At 41.3% G+C, this 16,411-nt stretch overlaps 1 protein-coding gene and 1 non-coding gene across 3 annotated transcripts in view; one reads left to right on the forward strand and one right to left on the reverse strand.

Annotated features, from left to right (window-relative positions):
- Positions 1–16,411, reverse strand: part of Rmnd5a (required for meiotic nuclear division 5 homolog A) — a 56,929-nt gene that overhangs the window by 7,786 nt on the left and 32,732 nt on the right. For both annotated transcript variants that reach the window (NM_001427218.1, NM_001427217.1), the window contains exons 5-7: positions 3,424–3,590; positions 2,586–2,751; positions 493–595 (exon numbers count right to left, since the gene is read on the reverse strand). In NM_001427218.1, the coding sequence (NP_001414147.1) occupies positions 493–595; positions 2,586–2,751; positions 3,424–3,590 (436 nt within the window). The remainder of the gene's footprint in view (positions 1–492; positions 596–2,585; positions 2,752–3,423; positions 3,591–16,411) is intronic.
- Trnas-aga32 (transfer RNA serine (anticodon AGA) 32) lies at positions 12,792–12,865 on the forward strand. Its single transcript has one exon. It is a non-coding gene; the product is annotated as a tRNA-Ser (tRNA).

Here is a 16,411-nt window from a genome sequence, read left to right on the forward strand (position 1 = left end):
CGGCATCTGTGACACAATTATCTCAGAAATGATAATTTCGGGTTAAAATCCTTCAAATCTATTTTCTTGTTTCATTTTTTTTAAGACAGTGTCTCAGTAAGAAAGAGGCCCTGATTGTCCTGGAACTTACTATGTAGGCCAGGCTGGGCTCAAACTCACAAACATCTTCCTGCCTCTCCCTTCTGAGAGCTAGAATTAAGTGTGTTCCATCACCTCCCTCTTACCTATTTTAATTTTAATTAGTTAACTGACATGTTTCCTTTTTAGAGTGGTGAGGAGACTAGGTCCAAAGCTTCAAGCCTGCCAGGCAATGGTCTTCCACTGAGCTATATCCAACCTTACTGTTCACTCATGTTATGTGCATCAAAACAAAAACAAACAAAAAACCATGCTGAATAGCTGTAATAGTGTTTTCTGGTTAAATGGCATGATGAGTACTTTGAAAACACCTTCTAGGGCAAGAAAGGTAAATAAATTGTCAATTGAACTCACAGGTAATTCGTCTTTCTGGTTCCAAACTCCAGTACACTGCCTCTGTTCAATCACAGCTTTGATGTTAATTAGTGCAGGCAGCGCCACACAACCTGCTGAGAAACTGAGGGCAAAAAAGGGAAGCATTAGTGCCAACCCCAGGGATGCTAACCTTACAGCACAGTGCCAACCCCAGGGATGCTAACCCTAAAGTACAGTGCCAACCCCAGGGATGCTAACCCTAAAGCACAGTGCCAACCCCAGGGATGCTAACCTTACAGCACAGTGCCAACCCCAGGGATGCTAACCCTAAAGCACAGTGCCAACCCCAGGGATGCTAACCCTAAAGCACAGTGCCAACCCCAGGGATGCTAACCCTAAAGCACAGTGCCAACCCCAGGGATGTTAACCCTAAAGCACAGTGCCAACCCCAGGGATGCTAACCCTAAAGCACAGTGCCTACCCCAGGGATGCTAACCTTACAGCACAGTGCCTACCCCAGGGATGCTAACCCTAAAGCACAGTGCCTACCCCAGGGATGCTAACCCTAAAGCACAGTGCCTACCCCAGGGATGCTAACCTTATAGCACAGTGCCTGCCCCAGGGATGCTAACCTTACAGCACAGTGCCTATCCCAGGGATGCTAACCCTAAAGCACAGTGCCTACCCCAGGGATGCTAACCTTACAGCACAGTGCCTACCCCAGGGATGCTAACCCTAAAGTACAGTGCCTAGCAAGTAGACAGGATGCAGAAAGAAAACTCAAAGAAAACTAACTCGTTTTTCTCCCCCATCCTCCCAGTCCCAGTCTTCAGCTCTATTTCCTATAATTACTAATATAATTCCCTTTGCAAATAAAACATAAAACTTTAGTGCTACCACATAACCCTAGCCAGTGTGGGAGAAATGAAAAAAAGGAGAAAGCTTTGAAAAGATTGTTTTTTGATAGGACATTTAATTTCCACTTAATTCCTCATAATTTAAAAAAAAAATGGCTTGCTTATCAGAAGAGAGGTAGCTCTGGCATTCTGTGCTGAAAGGGAAGAGCCATCATTATGAGCACAAATCTCATTAGGTCAAGGAGGGCTGAGGAAGTGTGAGGCCTAAATGCCAGTGTGCCCCCAAACACAGTTGTCTGTGCTGTAACATTTACAGGGCAAGAAATTCTTCTGAGCCTGTCTCCTCTTCGAGTATGATTACGGAAGGTTATATGAATTAAACATTCCAAAGTTTTCCCTCCAGTTTACAATATTTTTTTAAACTACAATGTCTTCACCAGTCTCATTAGAAAGAGCTTTACAAGCTCAGAACCAAAACTTAACTTTAGTTTAAAATCTTGACCTTTATCATTGTATAGAAAGATACACAAACTTGCTTCCTTTAATGTGACAAGCTTACTTCATTCACTTAGAAAAGTAAGTGTCAAAACCCAGAATGTGAATAAACTGTGGTTTAGTTTTCATAGATTAGATCACTTAATGTTAGAAATTAAAACGTACTGATTGATTCATTTAAAATCACAATAAACACAATAAGCTGGAGTGTCTGTGGCAAATTAGTTGAAGTAAAAACTATCCTGTAACAAGACAGTTCATAACTCAGCACACAGGAGCTTTGTCTGACAAGCATCATGCTGTGGCATGAAACTAAACGCTTTATGCAAGTGCCCTATTGTGTCAGAGAGAGAATGTTAAAAAGATGCAGACCCAAATATCAGCATAAATCAAGTCTCTACTGCCTACCCAAAGTACTGCAGAGCTCAGCAGGCGTCTCCTAGGCAGCCAGTGTGGTAGGGAGGAGTTGCTGCACATACCTGCTGAGGCTGGCATCAATGTCCCCACAACACAGACCCTGGCATTTAACTTACTTCTGTTTCTGCATCATCTGTGCAAATGTCAGCAGTGGAAAGGGTTTTCGGACTCCCTGTTTCCCAGGTCGCATTTGGAGAAACACTGATCTAAACCGTGTCACTGCCATCTGTGGCAAGCACTTGAAGTACCAACTATACGTGTCTCCAGAAAGACAACACAATCTACTGGTTTAACCATAAAGGCAACAGGAAAAGCTGCCCAGTACAGTGCCCATTTCAGAGTACCTAGGGCCCATTACTACACCTGACGCTGAGAGGAGACTCCACGGAGAGCCCTAGGAGGGCACAAGCATCCCGTGTAAAGATGTCACAGATGTCAGCCCACTGGTTTGCATCAAGTAGGTGAACATATGGTGAGTTTTCAATCCCTTGTCTCAGGTACACAAGGCTTCCCATCAATACCTGAATGTCTGAAAGAAAAAGCACCAGCAAAATGAAGGTGTTCACATATGTCTGAAACAGTATTTACTTGTGAATAGGTTGAGAAAGCTAAGAACATCTCCATCCCATATGACATACTCTAAAACAATGTAAACATTCTGGTCGCAAAGTGTGATCGCAAGTCCTCCTCCTTAATTACAGACACAGCATAGAGAGGACGAGAAAAGGAAAGCACTGAAAATAGTGAACTTAACTTCTTAGTCTGACACTGACGTATCTGTTTGGTGATTAAGTAGCCACTCCGACACATGTGTGGCAGCAGCACGTGGTGAGAGGGGAGTAGCCAAAGAGAAAGTCATACCTTGGTCTTGTCAGAGTCCTTACATTAAGGAGTCCCTAACTGCCAGTTATCCCAATAGTTTTAGTTATTAGCAAATATGTATGAAGGACACAAGGAGTGGATACTGGAGTGGATACTGGCTCGCCCCAAACACTAAAGATCTCTACCTCAACCATGCCGGTGGTGCTCATCTGTACTCCTAGCACTCTGGGAGGCTGACCTAAGAGGATTACAAGTTTGAGACCAGCCTGGGCTATACACAGAGACCGTTTCAACTCCCTGTACTCTCCCCACCTTGCCTATGCTCCCTCCCCAAAGTACAAAGGAAAAACATCAAACATCGGTCTGACTCCAGACTCACCCTTTTGATGATTTAGAGCAAACGGCTGGAAATTTTTCGCATATTGTAAGGCTTCTCGCTGATTTGTAGTTCCACCCATTAACAAGCTAATAAAATACAGTCGGTGTAGTTTAAATTCCAAGGAGCTGTTTTGGGCTATGAGCATTTCTCGGTTTGATACTGCCCACCTACAGCAACAGAAAAGGTTTTAAGGGTAATCGAGGGCATGAGTAAGAGGCTTTAAAAACTGGTTGACATCTAGCATGAGAAAAGAGGGTCTAGTGTGCCCTCTTGTGGGAGGTTGTGGAAACATCAACCATCAGGAGATGCAAACACAAAGGAAATCATAAGAAGTTAGATAATTATTTCTTCAATAAGGTATTACAGTATAATGGCTCTGGTACATCACATGATACACTTGGATTTAAAGAGGACCACACTCTCTAGTGTAAGCCTTGAGATTCAAACCTAAATCACTTAGAATCACCCTTCTTCCTATTAAGCAAGCATATTTGTAAATAAACCAAAATTCTGAAGGAGAGTCTCTTATTTTTTAAATTACACTCTCCCATTTATTATGCTTTCATTCTATACTAACATTATCCTTCATGTGGAGGTCAAGAGGACAGCCCATGATGTCAGTTCTTTCCTCCCACCATGGGATGGTGGTGAGGCTTGGTGCAAGCACCTTTACCTGATACACTAGTTCACCATGGGCCTGGAATCTCTTATTTCTAAATTCTAAACCTTGGTCGGACTTTATGCTACTCACTTTAGTATTAAGAACCAGCAAACATAGAGGCTGTAGATACAGCTCAGCGATGGAGTGTTTGTTTACACAAATAAAAGGGCTCTGGGTTCAACCCACAGCACTGCAACAACAAGAATACACAAAAGAAACAAAATCAGAAACCAAAGAGATTTCTCAAGGTTCTTGCGGTCTTTAAGACTGACGTGTGTGTGTGTGTGTGTCTGTGTGTGTGTGTGTGTGTGTGTCCCCATACATTATGCATGTGTGCATGTCAGGTGCCCTTGGAGGCCAAAGGAGGGCACTGGAGCTCCTAGAACTGGAGTTATAGTTTTGATCTGTCTCGAGTGCTAGGAACTAAGCCCAGGTCTTCTGGAAGAGCAACAAGTGCTCACCACTAAGTCCCAGTACTTTCAGGGAAAAAAAAAAAAAGCATACATGCTCACTGTGCTACACATGACAAAGGGATTTGTATAGATATAATGTCACAGAGGGAAATAATAATGCTCTCTTCTGAAACTCCAAAGTGCCATGAGTGATCAGGCAGCAGCTGCACAAGGAGGGACTGACCATTCATCTTTAACTGGGACTGCCATGTCATAAAAACAGATGTGCACCTCAGATGAGCTGTTAAAGCCAAAGTTTACAAAGGTGAGAAGGAAGCTTCATTCTGATAAATATTCAACTATAAAATCTACCCTTTAATTGACCTTTACTTGGACATGTTTCAGCTAACCCAATTCACCAAGGACCTGGAACAGGAACCAGGTATGAATATAAAATGTGAGCAACTGTGCTGGGAATAGAGTTTGGTGGCAGAGCGCTTGCCCAGCATACACAAGGCCTCTGGTTTGATCCCTAGCATATGGGGTAGGGAGGACAAAATAAAGGTGACATAAAATCTGAGTAACTCTTATTCCACTGTACTTACTAGCTAGTACCTTCCCGCCGGCACTCTTATCCCTACCGTTAACTTTCTCAAGTCACCTAACACTAATAAATGAATGACAATTTTGAGTGGATGAAACAAAAACAAAAAGCAAAACAAAATAAACAAAAAAACCCAACAATGCTTTTCCAGATCCCCGACCTGAGATTACAGTCTTCTCCCAATGATCCAACCAACTTTTAACATTTAGGCTGCACATTAAGGAAATTTGAATTTTTATAAAAGTAAAGGCTTTTATCCAAAGCAGAAGTAAATGTGTCAAGCAAGTACACTTACCCTCTTTACTTTGTGACATGATGGCATCATCTTTAAAGTTCATGCTAAAGAATCAGCAAGACGGGAAACATGCATATGTTTTGATTTTCTGAGACTGGGTGCTTATACTTATTTCCCAGCTACAGTGATGACTTGCGCTGCAGGGTTCTCTGTGTATATGCCCAAGAATGACTTTAGGCTTTAAGGAAGTTCAGATTTCGTGTTGGAGTACGCACGGTTCTCCTGGACACAGGCAGCCAAGGGCTGGTCAACTTACTGCTCACAGTTCAACCCAAACTGAAAGACAGAAGCCGCTCTGCCTCGGTTCACTTTACACCACAGCTTCCTGTAGGCTGAGGGCACAGATCAGCATCCCTTTGCTGTTGTCAAAGGACAACTCTTTAGCCACTGCATTCTCTAAATAAGAAACCTTTTAGGTCTCTCATAAACAGAACCTCCCCCCACAATAATGGTACTCAGTGACTAAGTCAGAAGTAGCCTACACTGACGCTCACAGCACAATTACAGCAGCATTGTACCCTGTGAAAAGGCTTGGTATATGTAAGGCTCTGCATATATAATTTCCATCACCCCTCAGATAATAACATGATTTCACTCACATGGTTAGCTCTCCCTCTCCTCTCCTAAATTTGCCACTTGAATGGGTGACTATTTCTGGTAACAATGAAAGAAAAATGCATCTGGCTAAGGCTCACAACCTGTACCACTATACCCTTCTCCAGCATGCTTTTTTAAAATAAAGACTTATTTATTTTTGCATATAATTACATTGCCACTCTCTTGGACCCACCAGAAGAGGACATCAAACTCTGTTACAGATGGTTGTGAGCCACCATGTGGTTTCTGGGAATTGAACTCAGGACCTCTGGAAGAGCAGCCAGTGAGTGCTCTTAACCGCTGAGCCGTCTCTCCCTTCCACCCCATTACAGACCTTCTCCAGCATGTTAGAGACTACAAATACCCTTCCCTTCTAGTATTCCTTGGGAAGACTTCTGACACCCTACTTTTTTTTTCCTTCTTGGGAATGATTAACAATACTCAGCCCTACAAGTATAAACTTAATGGGAAGTTATTAATAGTACAATCCAAATGTCTTTAAAATTCAAAGAAAGGCAAACACCACAAAATCAAAAGAGCTAACAACTTCCTAACATCACTGTGAAGATAAATGACCACTAACAGTTCATCCAACGATATTATCAGCCCTCTTGGTGTGGACACAGTGTCTCTCTATCTCCTGGCCTTTCCTCCAACCCCTTCTTTGTGTCCTGCTGATCCAACCCACAACACTCTCAACCAAGGATCATACACCAGCACAATTAATTAGGATCCAGGCAGGGCAACATTAACCAAAGCATAGAACACCCACCAAAAAAGAGAGGACCAGATAACTACACCAAAAAAACACCTCAAATATCCTAACTGCAGACACCTAGATCCGAGTCCCAAAACACAAATATAAATAGTAAACATTTAGATTGTCCCTCCAGAAACAAACGAATCTACTGCAGGAGGCCCGAGAAATGAAATTTAACTGGCATACAAGAGAAGGGCTTCAAATTACCAAGCATAAGTATATTAGAAGAAGGTATGAATAAATACCTCAATGAAGACCATGAAAACACAAACAGTAGAATGAAATGATGAAAACGTTTCAAAACATGAAAGCAGAAACAGAAAAACAAAACAGATAAAATTAAAAATGAAAAATTTAGGAGGTCAAATAAAAGCCTCAGATGTCAGCCTCACCAACAGATTACAAGATATGGAAGAGAGAGAATTTCAGGTCATGAAGACAAAGCAGAAGCAATGGATAAGTAAGTCAAAGAAAATGTTAAATCCAAAAACAATCCAGCAAATCAGAGACACTATAAAAACACCAAATCTACAAGTAATACAAATAGAGGAAGGAGAAAAACTCAAGTCAAAGGCAAATAATACAACTTTTAACAGAATCAAAGACATTTCTCCATCTAAAGGAGCTGCCTATTAAAGTATAAACACACAAAACACCAAACAGACAGGACTAGAAAAAAATTTCCCACAACACATAACTGAACACTAAACACTCAGGGGTGGGGTGGGGAGGAAGGATGTTAAAAGCTACAAAGACCGAGTCACATACAGACAGGCCCATTAGAATATGCCTGACTTCTTTTTTTTTTTTTAAAGATTTATTCATTTATTATATATAAGTACACTGTAGCTGTCTTCAGATACACCAGAAGAGGGAATCGGATCTCTTTACAGATGGTTGTGAGCCACCATGTGGTTGCTGGGAATTGAACTCATGACCTCTGGAAGAGCAGTCGGGTGCTCTTAACCACTGAGCCATCTCTCCAGCCCATGCCTGACTTCTTAATGGAGACTCTGAAAACCAGAAGGGTCTGAATGGGTCTTCTATAAACAGAGGGACCACAGATGCCAGCTTAGACTCCTACGCCTAGTATAGCGACCTACCACTTACAACTGACAGAGAAAGACACACATTCCACAATAAAAACAAATTTAAGCAATTTCTGTTTATCAATCCGTATCTACAGAATGTGCTAGAAGGAAACCCTCAGCGTGAAGAGGTTAATTATATTCAAGAAGACACAAAGAATCTGTAATCTCGGAACAGTAAATCAGAATGTGCAGAAACAACCCACATCATAACAACAAATAAACAGAATCAATAACCCTACTGCTCACCAACAGTTCTCAAAAAGCAATGCCCTCAATTCCCCAAATAAAGAGACACAGACTGACAGACTGGACTAGAGAGACACAGACTGACAGACTGCACTAGAAAACAGAATCCAGGGATAGAGCGATGGTTAAAAGCACTTGCAGAGGATGTAGGTTTGATTCCCAGCACCCACGTGGTGGTTCACAAATACCTGTAACTCCAGTTCTAGGAGATCCAATTCCTTCTGACCTACCTCTCCAAAGGCACCACCAAGCATGCCCATGGCTCACAGGCATACTTGTAGGCAAAAACACATAAAACAAAACGAATACATTTTAAAAAATTAAAAATGAATGTAGGATTCATCTTTTGGCTGCATCCAAAAATATACCTCACCATCAAACATAGACATCACTCCAGGGTTAAAAATAATGATAAAAATATTTAAAGCAAATAGACCCAAAAAGCAAATAGATGTGGGTATTTTAATATCTGACAAAACAAACTTCAAATTCAACCTAATCAAGGAGATAGAGGACATTTCTCCCCCCCCCCCCCCAGAAAGGAAAAAAAAAATCCACCAAGAGGATATGGCAATTCTAAACATCTATGAACTGAACACAGGGTACCAAGTTCAAAAAAGAAATACCACTACAGCTAAAATCACATAATGACCCTCAACCAGTGATTTCAGGCAACTCATGAACAGACAAGACAGGCATCAAACTAAACAGAGAAATGTGAAGCCAAATAATGTCATAAATCAAACGGAACCAGAAGACATCTACAGAATATTTCACCCAAACACTAAAGAATACATTCTCTTATAAGCAGTTATTTGAACTTTTGCTAATATTGAACACATACTAGGACAAAAAGAAAATTTCAATAGATCTCGACTACTGAACGAAAAAAATGAGTCAAGGCTGAAATTATGAAAAAAATTAAAAATGTTTAGAACTGAATAAAAAGGAAAACACACCAGGCAGTGGTAGTGCATGCCTTTAGTCTCAGCACTGGGAAGGCAGAGGCACCGGACAGCCAAGGTACACAGAAAAATCTTGTCTCAAAAATCTATGGGCTGGACAGATGGCTCAGAGGCTAAGAGCACTGACTGTTCTTCCAGGGGTCCTGAGTTCAATTCCCAGCAACCACATGGTGGGAACTACCATCTGTAATGGGATCTGATGCCCTCCTCTGGTGTGTCTGAAGACAGTGACAGTGTACTCACATATGTAAAATAAATAAATCTTAAAAAACAAACAAACAAAAACCTAAAAACAAAACCAACCAAACAAAAAAACAAAACAAAAAGGAAATCACAACATACCTAAACTTATAGAACACTACAAAGGCAGTTCTTGATATGGAAGTTAAATCAAGATCAAATAAACAACTTAATCAGACTGGTAACTCCTAGTGAAATAGGAGCAGCAATTAAAAGTCTCACAAAGAGCCCAGGGCTAGAGGTATGCAGCTCAGAATACTATCAAAACCTTCAAAGAAGAATCAATGCCAATACTCTTCAAACTCTTCCACAAAATGGAAATGGAACATTTATTAATTCTTTTTATAGAGCCACTCTCACCCTGACACCAAAACCACACAAAGACCCAACAGAAAATACAATTATAGATCAATATCCCTTATGAACATAAATGCAAAAATTCTCAAATTTCTTGCAAACTAAATCCAAAAACATGTTTAAAAAAAAGTTATCCATTATGATGAAGTTGGAGTTATCACAGAGATGCCAGGATGGCATAAATCAATAAACATAATCCACAATATAAACAGACTGAAAGACAAAAACCACACAATCATCTCATTAGATATAGAAAAGGCCTTTGACAAAACTCAGCATCCTTTCAGGATAAAAGTTCTGGAAGTGTACAAGTACAGGGACATACCACAACACAACAAGGTGACTTCCAGCAGTCTCACAAACAATAGTAACCTAAAATGGAGAGAAATTTAAACTATCTCCACTAATATCAGGAATAAGACAAGGGTGTACATTCCTTTCATACCTGTTCAAAATAGTACTTGAAGTCCCAGATACAGCAATAAGACAACCGAAGGAGACTGTGATGGTTTGAATATGGTTGGCCCAGGGAGTAATACTATTTGTAGGTGTGATCTAGTGGAATAGCACTGTGGCCTTGTTGGAGGAAGTGTGTTACTGTGGGGATGGGCTTTGAGACCTTTCTCCCAGCTGTCTGAGGATGCTAGTCTATTTCTCTTTGTCTGCAGAACAAGATGGTGAACTCTCAATATCTCCTGTGCCATGCCTGCCTGGATACTGCCATGCTCACACCTTGATAATAATGGACTAAACCTCTGAAACTATAAGCCAGCCCCTATGATGTCTTTTAAAAGAATTGCCTCGGGGTTGGGGATTTAGCTCAGTGGTAGAGCGCTTGCCTAGGAAGTGCAAGGCCCTGGGTTCAATCCCCAGCTCCGGAAAAAAAAGAACCAAAAAAAAAAAAAAAAAAAAAAAAAAGAATTGCCTTGGTCAAGGTATCTCCTGGTGGTGGTTTGCCCTGAAGTTATCTGTATTTTGATGCTAATTCCACTGCCCCAAGGACAGCTGCCTAGTCACACACTCAGAACTCAGGTAACTTCACCAGAACCACCTCCCCTTTGATTTTGTAGAGGTGAGGGGCAGGAACAGGATAGAAGGAGGCCTATCACTGGAGAAGGATGGGCAGGAGAGAAGTTTGGAGGAGAAGACGGGGAGAAGCCATGGCAGGTGATGTTAAGATTCTGCTCTGTGTATTTACAGGTTATCAATGTTCCTAAGGGATGGATGGTACCGGGCTTTGTATGTTTCAGTGGGCAATTATATCTTACCAACTGGGTCAAAGATTATTGTGTTGTGTGTTCTTTAATGTGTAGATTTAAGTAATGCAATGGAGTGTGGGGCAACTGGTCTGGGCCGCCGCGAAGTTGGGATGTGTTTCCGCCAAGATATCTAGCAGATATCTTGGGGCACCACGGTGCAGACCAAGTGGGGTAAAAGACCTTCATTACTTTTTTATTTTTTTATTTTTACAACAACATCTCCTCACAGCAATAAAACCCTGTAATTTTAATTTTTTTCAAATCGTATTTTTAATGATGGTTTTTAAACACTTTAACCTGCCACTAGAGGTAGTGGGAAAGAAAGGATATGGGTGAAGTGGACCTGTTCAGTAAGGTTCTTTGGAGCAATTCCCATCTGTGTAGTCTGGGAATCAGCAGTTAAGTTCACAGGTTAACAGCTGCAGCTTGATCCACTTGGAAACACTTCACGGATACACCAGCAGTCCAGTTCAGTAGAATCGGGATAGCAAACTCTAATCAGTGGTGGTGGCACTACCTAGCAGAAACAGCCAGGCCTCAGCCTTGGCTCAAGTCAACAGGAGTGACCTAGAGAAGTTCTTGGCTACGCCTCTCTCAGCAAAGATCAGCAAAGATCCAAGATCCACAGGTGTTGCACAGCTGCTGTACCAGCAAGTCAAGCTCAGCTCCTGTCCACCAAGTCCTATTTACACACTCCAAACACCACGTGTCCTCCATGTGCCTGGCCTCAGCACGGGTCTTGTCTGTCTCAGCTGACATCACTCTGTCAATCAGCCCAAGTGAATAGAAGTGGCAAGAAACTGTACTATATCACCAGAAGTTTTTGTTTGTTTGTTTGTTTCTCTCTATGGAGTCCCGACAAATGCAGCTCAACTATGCAACGTAAAGCACACCAATACACTCATGCTGTTAATAAAGAATCCTTTGGGGTTGGGGATTTAGCTCAGTGGTAGAGCGCTTGCCTAGGAAGCGCAAGGCTCTGGGTTCGGTCCCCAGCTCCGAAAAAAAGAACCCCCCCCAAAAAAAGAATCCTTTATCAAGTGTCTTTTCATGTGCTTGCTTTAGCACACCCTCTCTCCTGCATCCATCTGCTTCAGCAAAATATTCCTTGAGTCTGCCTTAGCCTTTTACACCCGTGCCCATGTTAACGAAATGTTCCTTCATGTGTTTGCCTTAGCAAAACACCATCCAACTGACCCTTAAGTCTCCACTTCAAAACCCTAAGACAGAAGTTGGTACCAAAAGTGGGGTATTCCTGTGATAAGCCTGACTATGCCTTTGTTTGGAAGAATGTGGATTTCGGGGCTTTGGAAAGCAGTGGAATGCTTTAAGTGGGGCTTAACAGGCCATCCTAGTAGGAATATGGAAGACTGTGTTTTGCTGACTGTGTAAACCTGGCCCAAGAAGTTTCAGTGGAGAAGAGTTTCAGTATGTAATCTAGAGACTGTTTTTTGTGGTATTTTGGTGAAGAATGTGCTGTTTTTTTCCTTTGTCTGAAGAGTCTAGCTGAGAGATTTATATTAATTGCATTCACCAAGAAGTATCAAAAAAGCTCAGCAGGGACTTTTGTTCTCTGCTCATGCATTCTGATCAAGCATAGCAAGCTTATAATATACGAGCTTAAAAATTCAAAGTGTGTGGTTCAAGTAATAATAAAAGGGCACCAAGAAGTGAAATGGACCTGAAACCTGTGTTCAGGAGATAAAGATATTAAGGGAGTGGTGATCTCTGGGCAAGATCACACCCAGCTAAATTTACTGTTTATAGTTGCAGTTGAACAAGGATTAATTTGGACTTTTAGTCTGGAAATAACCACAAAAGTTAAGGAGATACTAAGAAGCCAGAGAGGATCTCCAATGGAGAGGAGTAATAGAATATTGTAAAAAAAGGACAGATGGGGGTTGGGGATTTAGCTCAGTGGTAGAGCGCTTGCCTAGAAAGCACAAGGCCCTGGGTTCGGTCCCCAGTTCCGAAAAAATAAAAATAAAAAAAAGGACAGATGAAGGGGAAACTAGAGTAAGAACATTAAATAGGAGAGGGGGAAGAGAGAAAAGGGTAAAAGAGAATTTGGGTAGAGACAACTAACACTAAAGGCCATTTGAAAAACCATATATAAACATACTACTGTAGTAACTTCCTAACATAAACGAAAGAAATGCAAATGCAGTCACCAAATAATGTCCCAACTTACAGTTCCAGAAATGGGTTACTTCTTTTTTTTTTTTTTTTAAGATTTTTTTATTTTATTTAATGTATATGAGTACACCATCTCTGTCTTCAGACACACCAGAAGAGGGCATCATCAGATCCCATTCTAGATGGTTGTGAGCCACCATGTGGTTGCTGGGGATTGAACTCAGGACCTCTGGAAGAGCAATCTGTGCTCCTAACACTGAGCCTTCTCTCCAGCCCAAATGGGTTGCTTCTTGTTGCGTTGTTGGTCAAAGGGGCTTTACCAAAACTCCCAAACATCACAGACCATTGCCAAAATTATTGTTTATTCTTCACAACCTGATGGTAAGGCTCTATTGTAGAAAATATTTACTCATGTTCTCCAACCCAGAGAAGTTAACTTGTGCCCTACTGGAAGCTTCACCCCTGCAAGTAGTCATGGCACTACTAGACGGTACTCTGCACATTACTTGAGAAAAAAGGTAATCATTAATATCATTAGCTACAAACCCTAAGATCTACAACAGTGATCTACCTATAGGGTATATTGGGTGCAATAAAAGCATAAATGTTATGGGTGTAATCAACCACTTTCTGATTATATACAAGGCCTACTCCATGAAATGGAACCCATATCTGATACTGCTAAAATGGCCAAGAATCAGTCCTACTCTGATACAAAAACATAGCATTAAAATGACTCCTAATAACATAGTACTATATTCATAGATCACATCGGAGAAATTCTTTCAGTAGCTGGGAATCTATTTGGATTCCTTTCAGTAGCTTTTGATAGCAAAGACACACAACTGGACAATGTGCAGACAGCGAGGTAGAAGCCCCATGCCCAGGTGTAGTCAGCCAACACAAAATGAACTCAATGGTATTTTTGTAGACTTTTTGTTTTAATTTGCTTGCTTTGGGATTTTTTTCCCCCCTCTTACTGGTCATTTGCTTATTTATTTAGATTTTCCTTTTTGTGGTTTTGTGCTGTGTTCTTGGGTTTTTGTTGTTTGCTTTTTTTGTTTTGTTTTGTTTTTGAAAGAGAGAAAAAAAGAACATAATACATGGGAAGGGAGGCTGTGAGGATCTTGTAGAAACGGGGAGAGACAAAAATATGATTAAAATATAGTATATGAATTTTTTTCACAAATGGGGGACTGGTATTTCCAAATGGTGAAGTCTTGGTCACTGGCTAATTCCATCATTAAAAGTACTAATGGTTTGTTCATCTCAGAGATGATGTGCCTTTGACTTTTTTTTTTTTTGGTTCTTTTTTTCAGAGCTGGGGACCGAACCCAGGGCCTTGCGCTTCCTAGGCAAGCGCTCTACCACTGAGCTAAATCCCCAACCCCGTGCCTTTGACTTTTTAAAAAGATATTTTTATTATTTTTTAAATTATGCCCATGTATGTACCCATTAGTGCAGAATTTAGAAGAGTGTCAGATCCTCGAAACAGAAGTTATAGATGGTTGTGAGCCACTCAATGTGTGTGCTGGGAACTGAACTTGGGACCTTTCAAAGAGCAGTAAGTGCTCTTAACTGCTAAGCCATCTCTCCAGCCTGTCCTTTTTGTTAGCTGTTTAAGAAACCATACAGAGAGGTAGGATTAATCAAAGGGCAAAGACACTTGCCACCAGGACTGGCAATCTGAGTTAAATTTCCAAGGTACACATGGGGAAAAGAACTAATTTCTGCAAGTTACACACACACACACACAACTTTTTTCTTAAAAGACTTATAGTCATATATGGTGGTACATGCCTGTAATCCCAGCACTAAGGACCAATATCAGCATGAGCTACAGAGCATCAGTGAAATTTTGTTTCAAAAAGAACAGGGGAAGAGGAAGTGGGGAGGCCTGGCGTATTGTACATGAGTGTCTAGTTCAACACAAGCAAGCCAGCCACTGATCCCAGCACTTGGGAGGTAGAGGTAGTAGGATAATCACAAAATCAAGGCCAACCTAAGCTACCTAAGACCTTATTGGTTAAGAACAAAAATATTAAAACAAAGCATAAAACACACATATTGAGGTTCTCAGATATACAGGCCCACTTTGTTCTAACACTGCTGGACCCTCAGTAGGATAGTTAGATAATGCATATTCTTTTCCTGAGGAACAGGCTCAGATCTTCCTATAGCCTTTCACCAGCAGTAAATAGTCCCTCTGTTGCATCCTTTCCTGTAACCCTGACACCTGTACCTCATTAGACCCTTTTCTGAGACAGGAAGCCCAGATTGGCCTTAACTTCCAGAGGATGTTCCTTAACTACCAAAGGATGACCTTGAATTCTGATCTTGCCTCCATCTTCCAAGTGCTAGGATTATGGGTGTGTACACCATACCCACACTTTTTTAAATTAGCTTCTCTTTAATTGAAGTGTTCTTTTTCCATCACTTAGCGTATACAGAGAATTAGTTTTAAATGGATCACCTTTCTTTTTTTTGTCTTCTCAGAATTAAGGCCAATTAATTGGATAAAAAGAAGAAAAATCAAACACTAGGAGGAAAATCTAACTTGTTCGACCTTGGATGCCCTTGCTGTGTTTCCTCAGGAGAGCTGTTTCTTCTACTGTCTGTGGCTGCTAAGAGCTGCTTGAAATGAAGGGTTGGTTGCACACCTGTGAGAAGCTTTGCACTAAAGAACAAGAAACAAACACCAGAAACTATTTAAAACTAAAAAATATGTGTTCAGATGTTTTTTGTATGTAACCATGTGCATGTCTGATTCTCAGAGGCCAAAAAAGAGGGTATCAAATCCTGAACAAGAGTTACAGATGGTTGTGGGTCACTGTGGTGGTTTGAATATGCTTGGCCCACATTGTGGCATTATTAGGAGGTGTGGCCTTGTTGGAGGAAGTGTGTCACTGTGGGTGTGGGCTTTAAGAACCTCATTCTAGCTGCCTGAAAGCCAGTCTTCTCCTAGCTGCATTCAGAACAAGAGGTATAACTCTCAGCTCCTCCAGCGCCATGCCTGCCTAGAAGGGGCCATACTTCTTACCATAACTATAATAGACTGAACCTCTGAACCTATAAGTAAGTCCCAATGTTGTCCTTTGTAAGAGTTGCCATGGTCATGGTATCTCTTCACAACAATGAAACTCTAACTAAGACAGTCACGGTGTGGGGACCAAGAATTGAACCCTGGTCCTTTGAAAAAACAACCAGCCAGCCCTCTAAATCATTTTTCTGGGCTGGAGAGATGGCGCAGCAGTTAAGAGCACTGACTGGTCTTCCAGAGATCCTGAGTTCAATTCCCAGCAACCACATGGTGATTCACAACCATCTGTAATGGGATCTGATGCCACCTTCTGGTGTGTCTGAAGATAGCTACAGTGTACTCATA

Source organism: Rattus norvegicus, chromosome 4 (assembly GCF_036323735.1).
Source record: "Rattus norvegicus strain BN/NHsdMcwi chromosome 4, GRCr8, whole genome shotgun sequence".
Classification (NCBI taxonomy): Eukaryota; Metazoa; Chordata; class Mammalia; order Rodentia; family Muridae; genus Rattus; species Rattus norvegicus.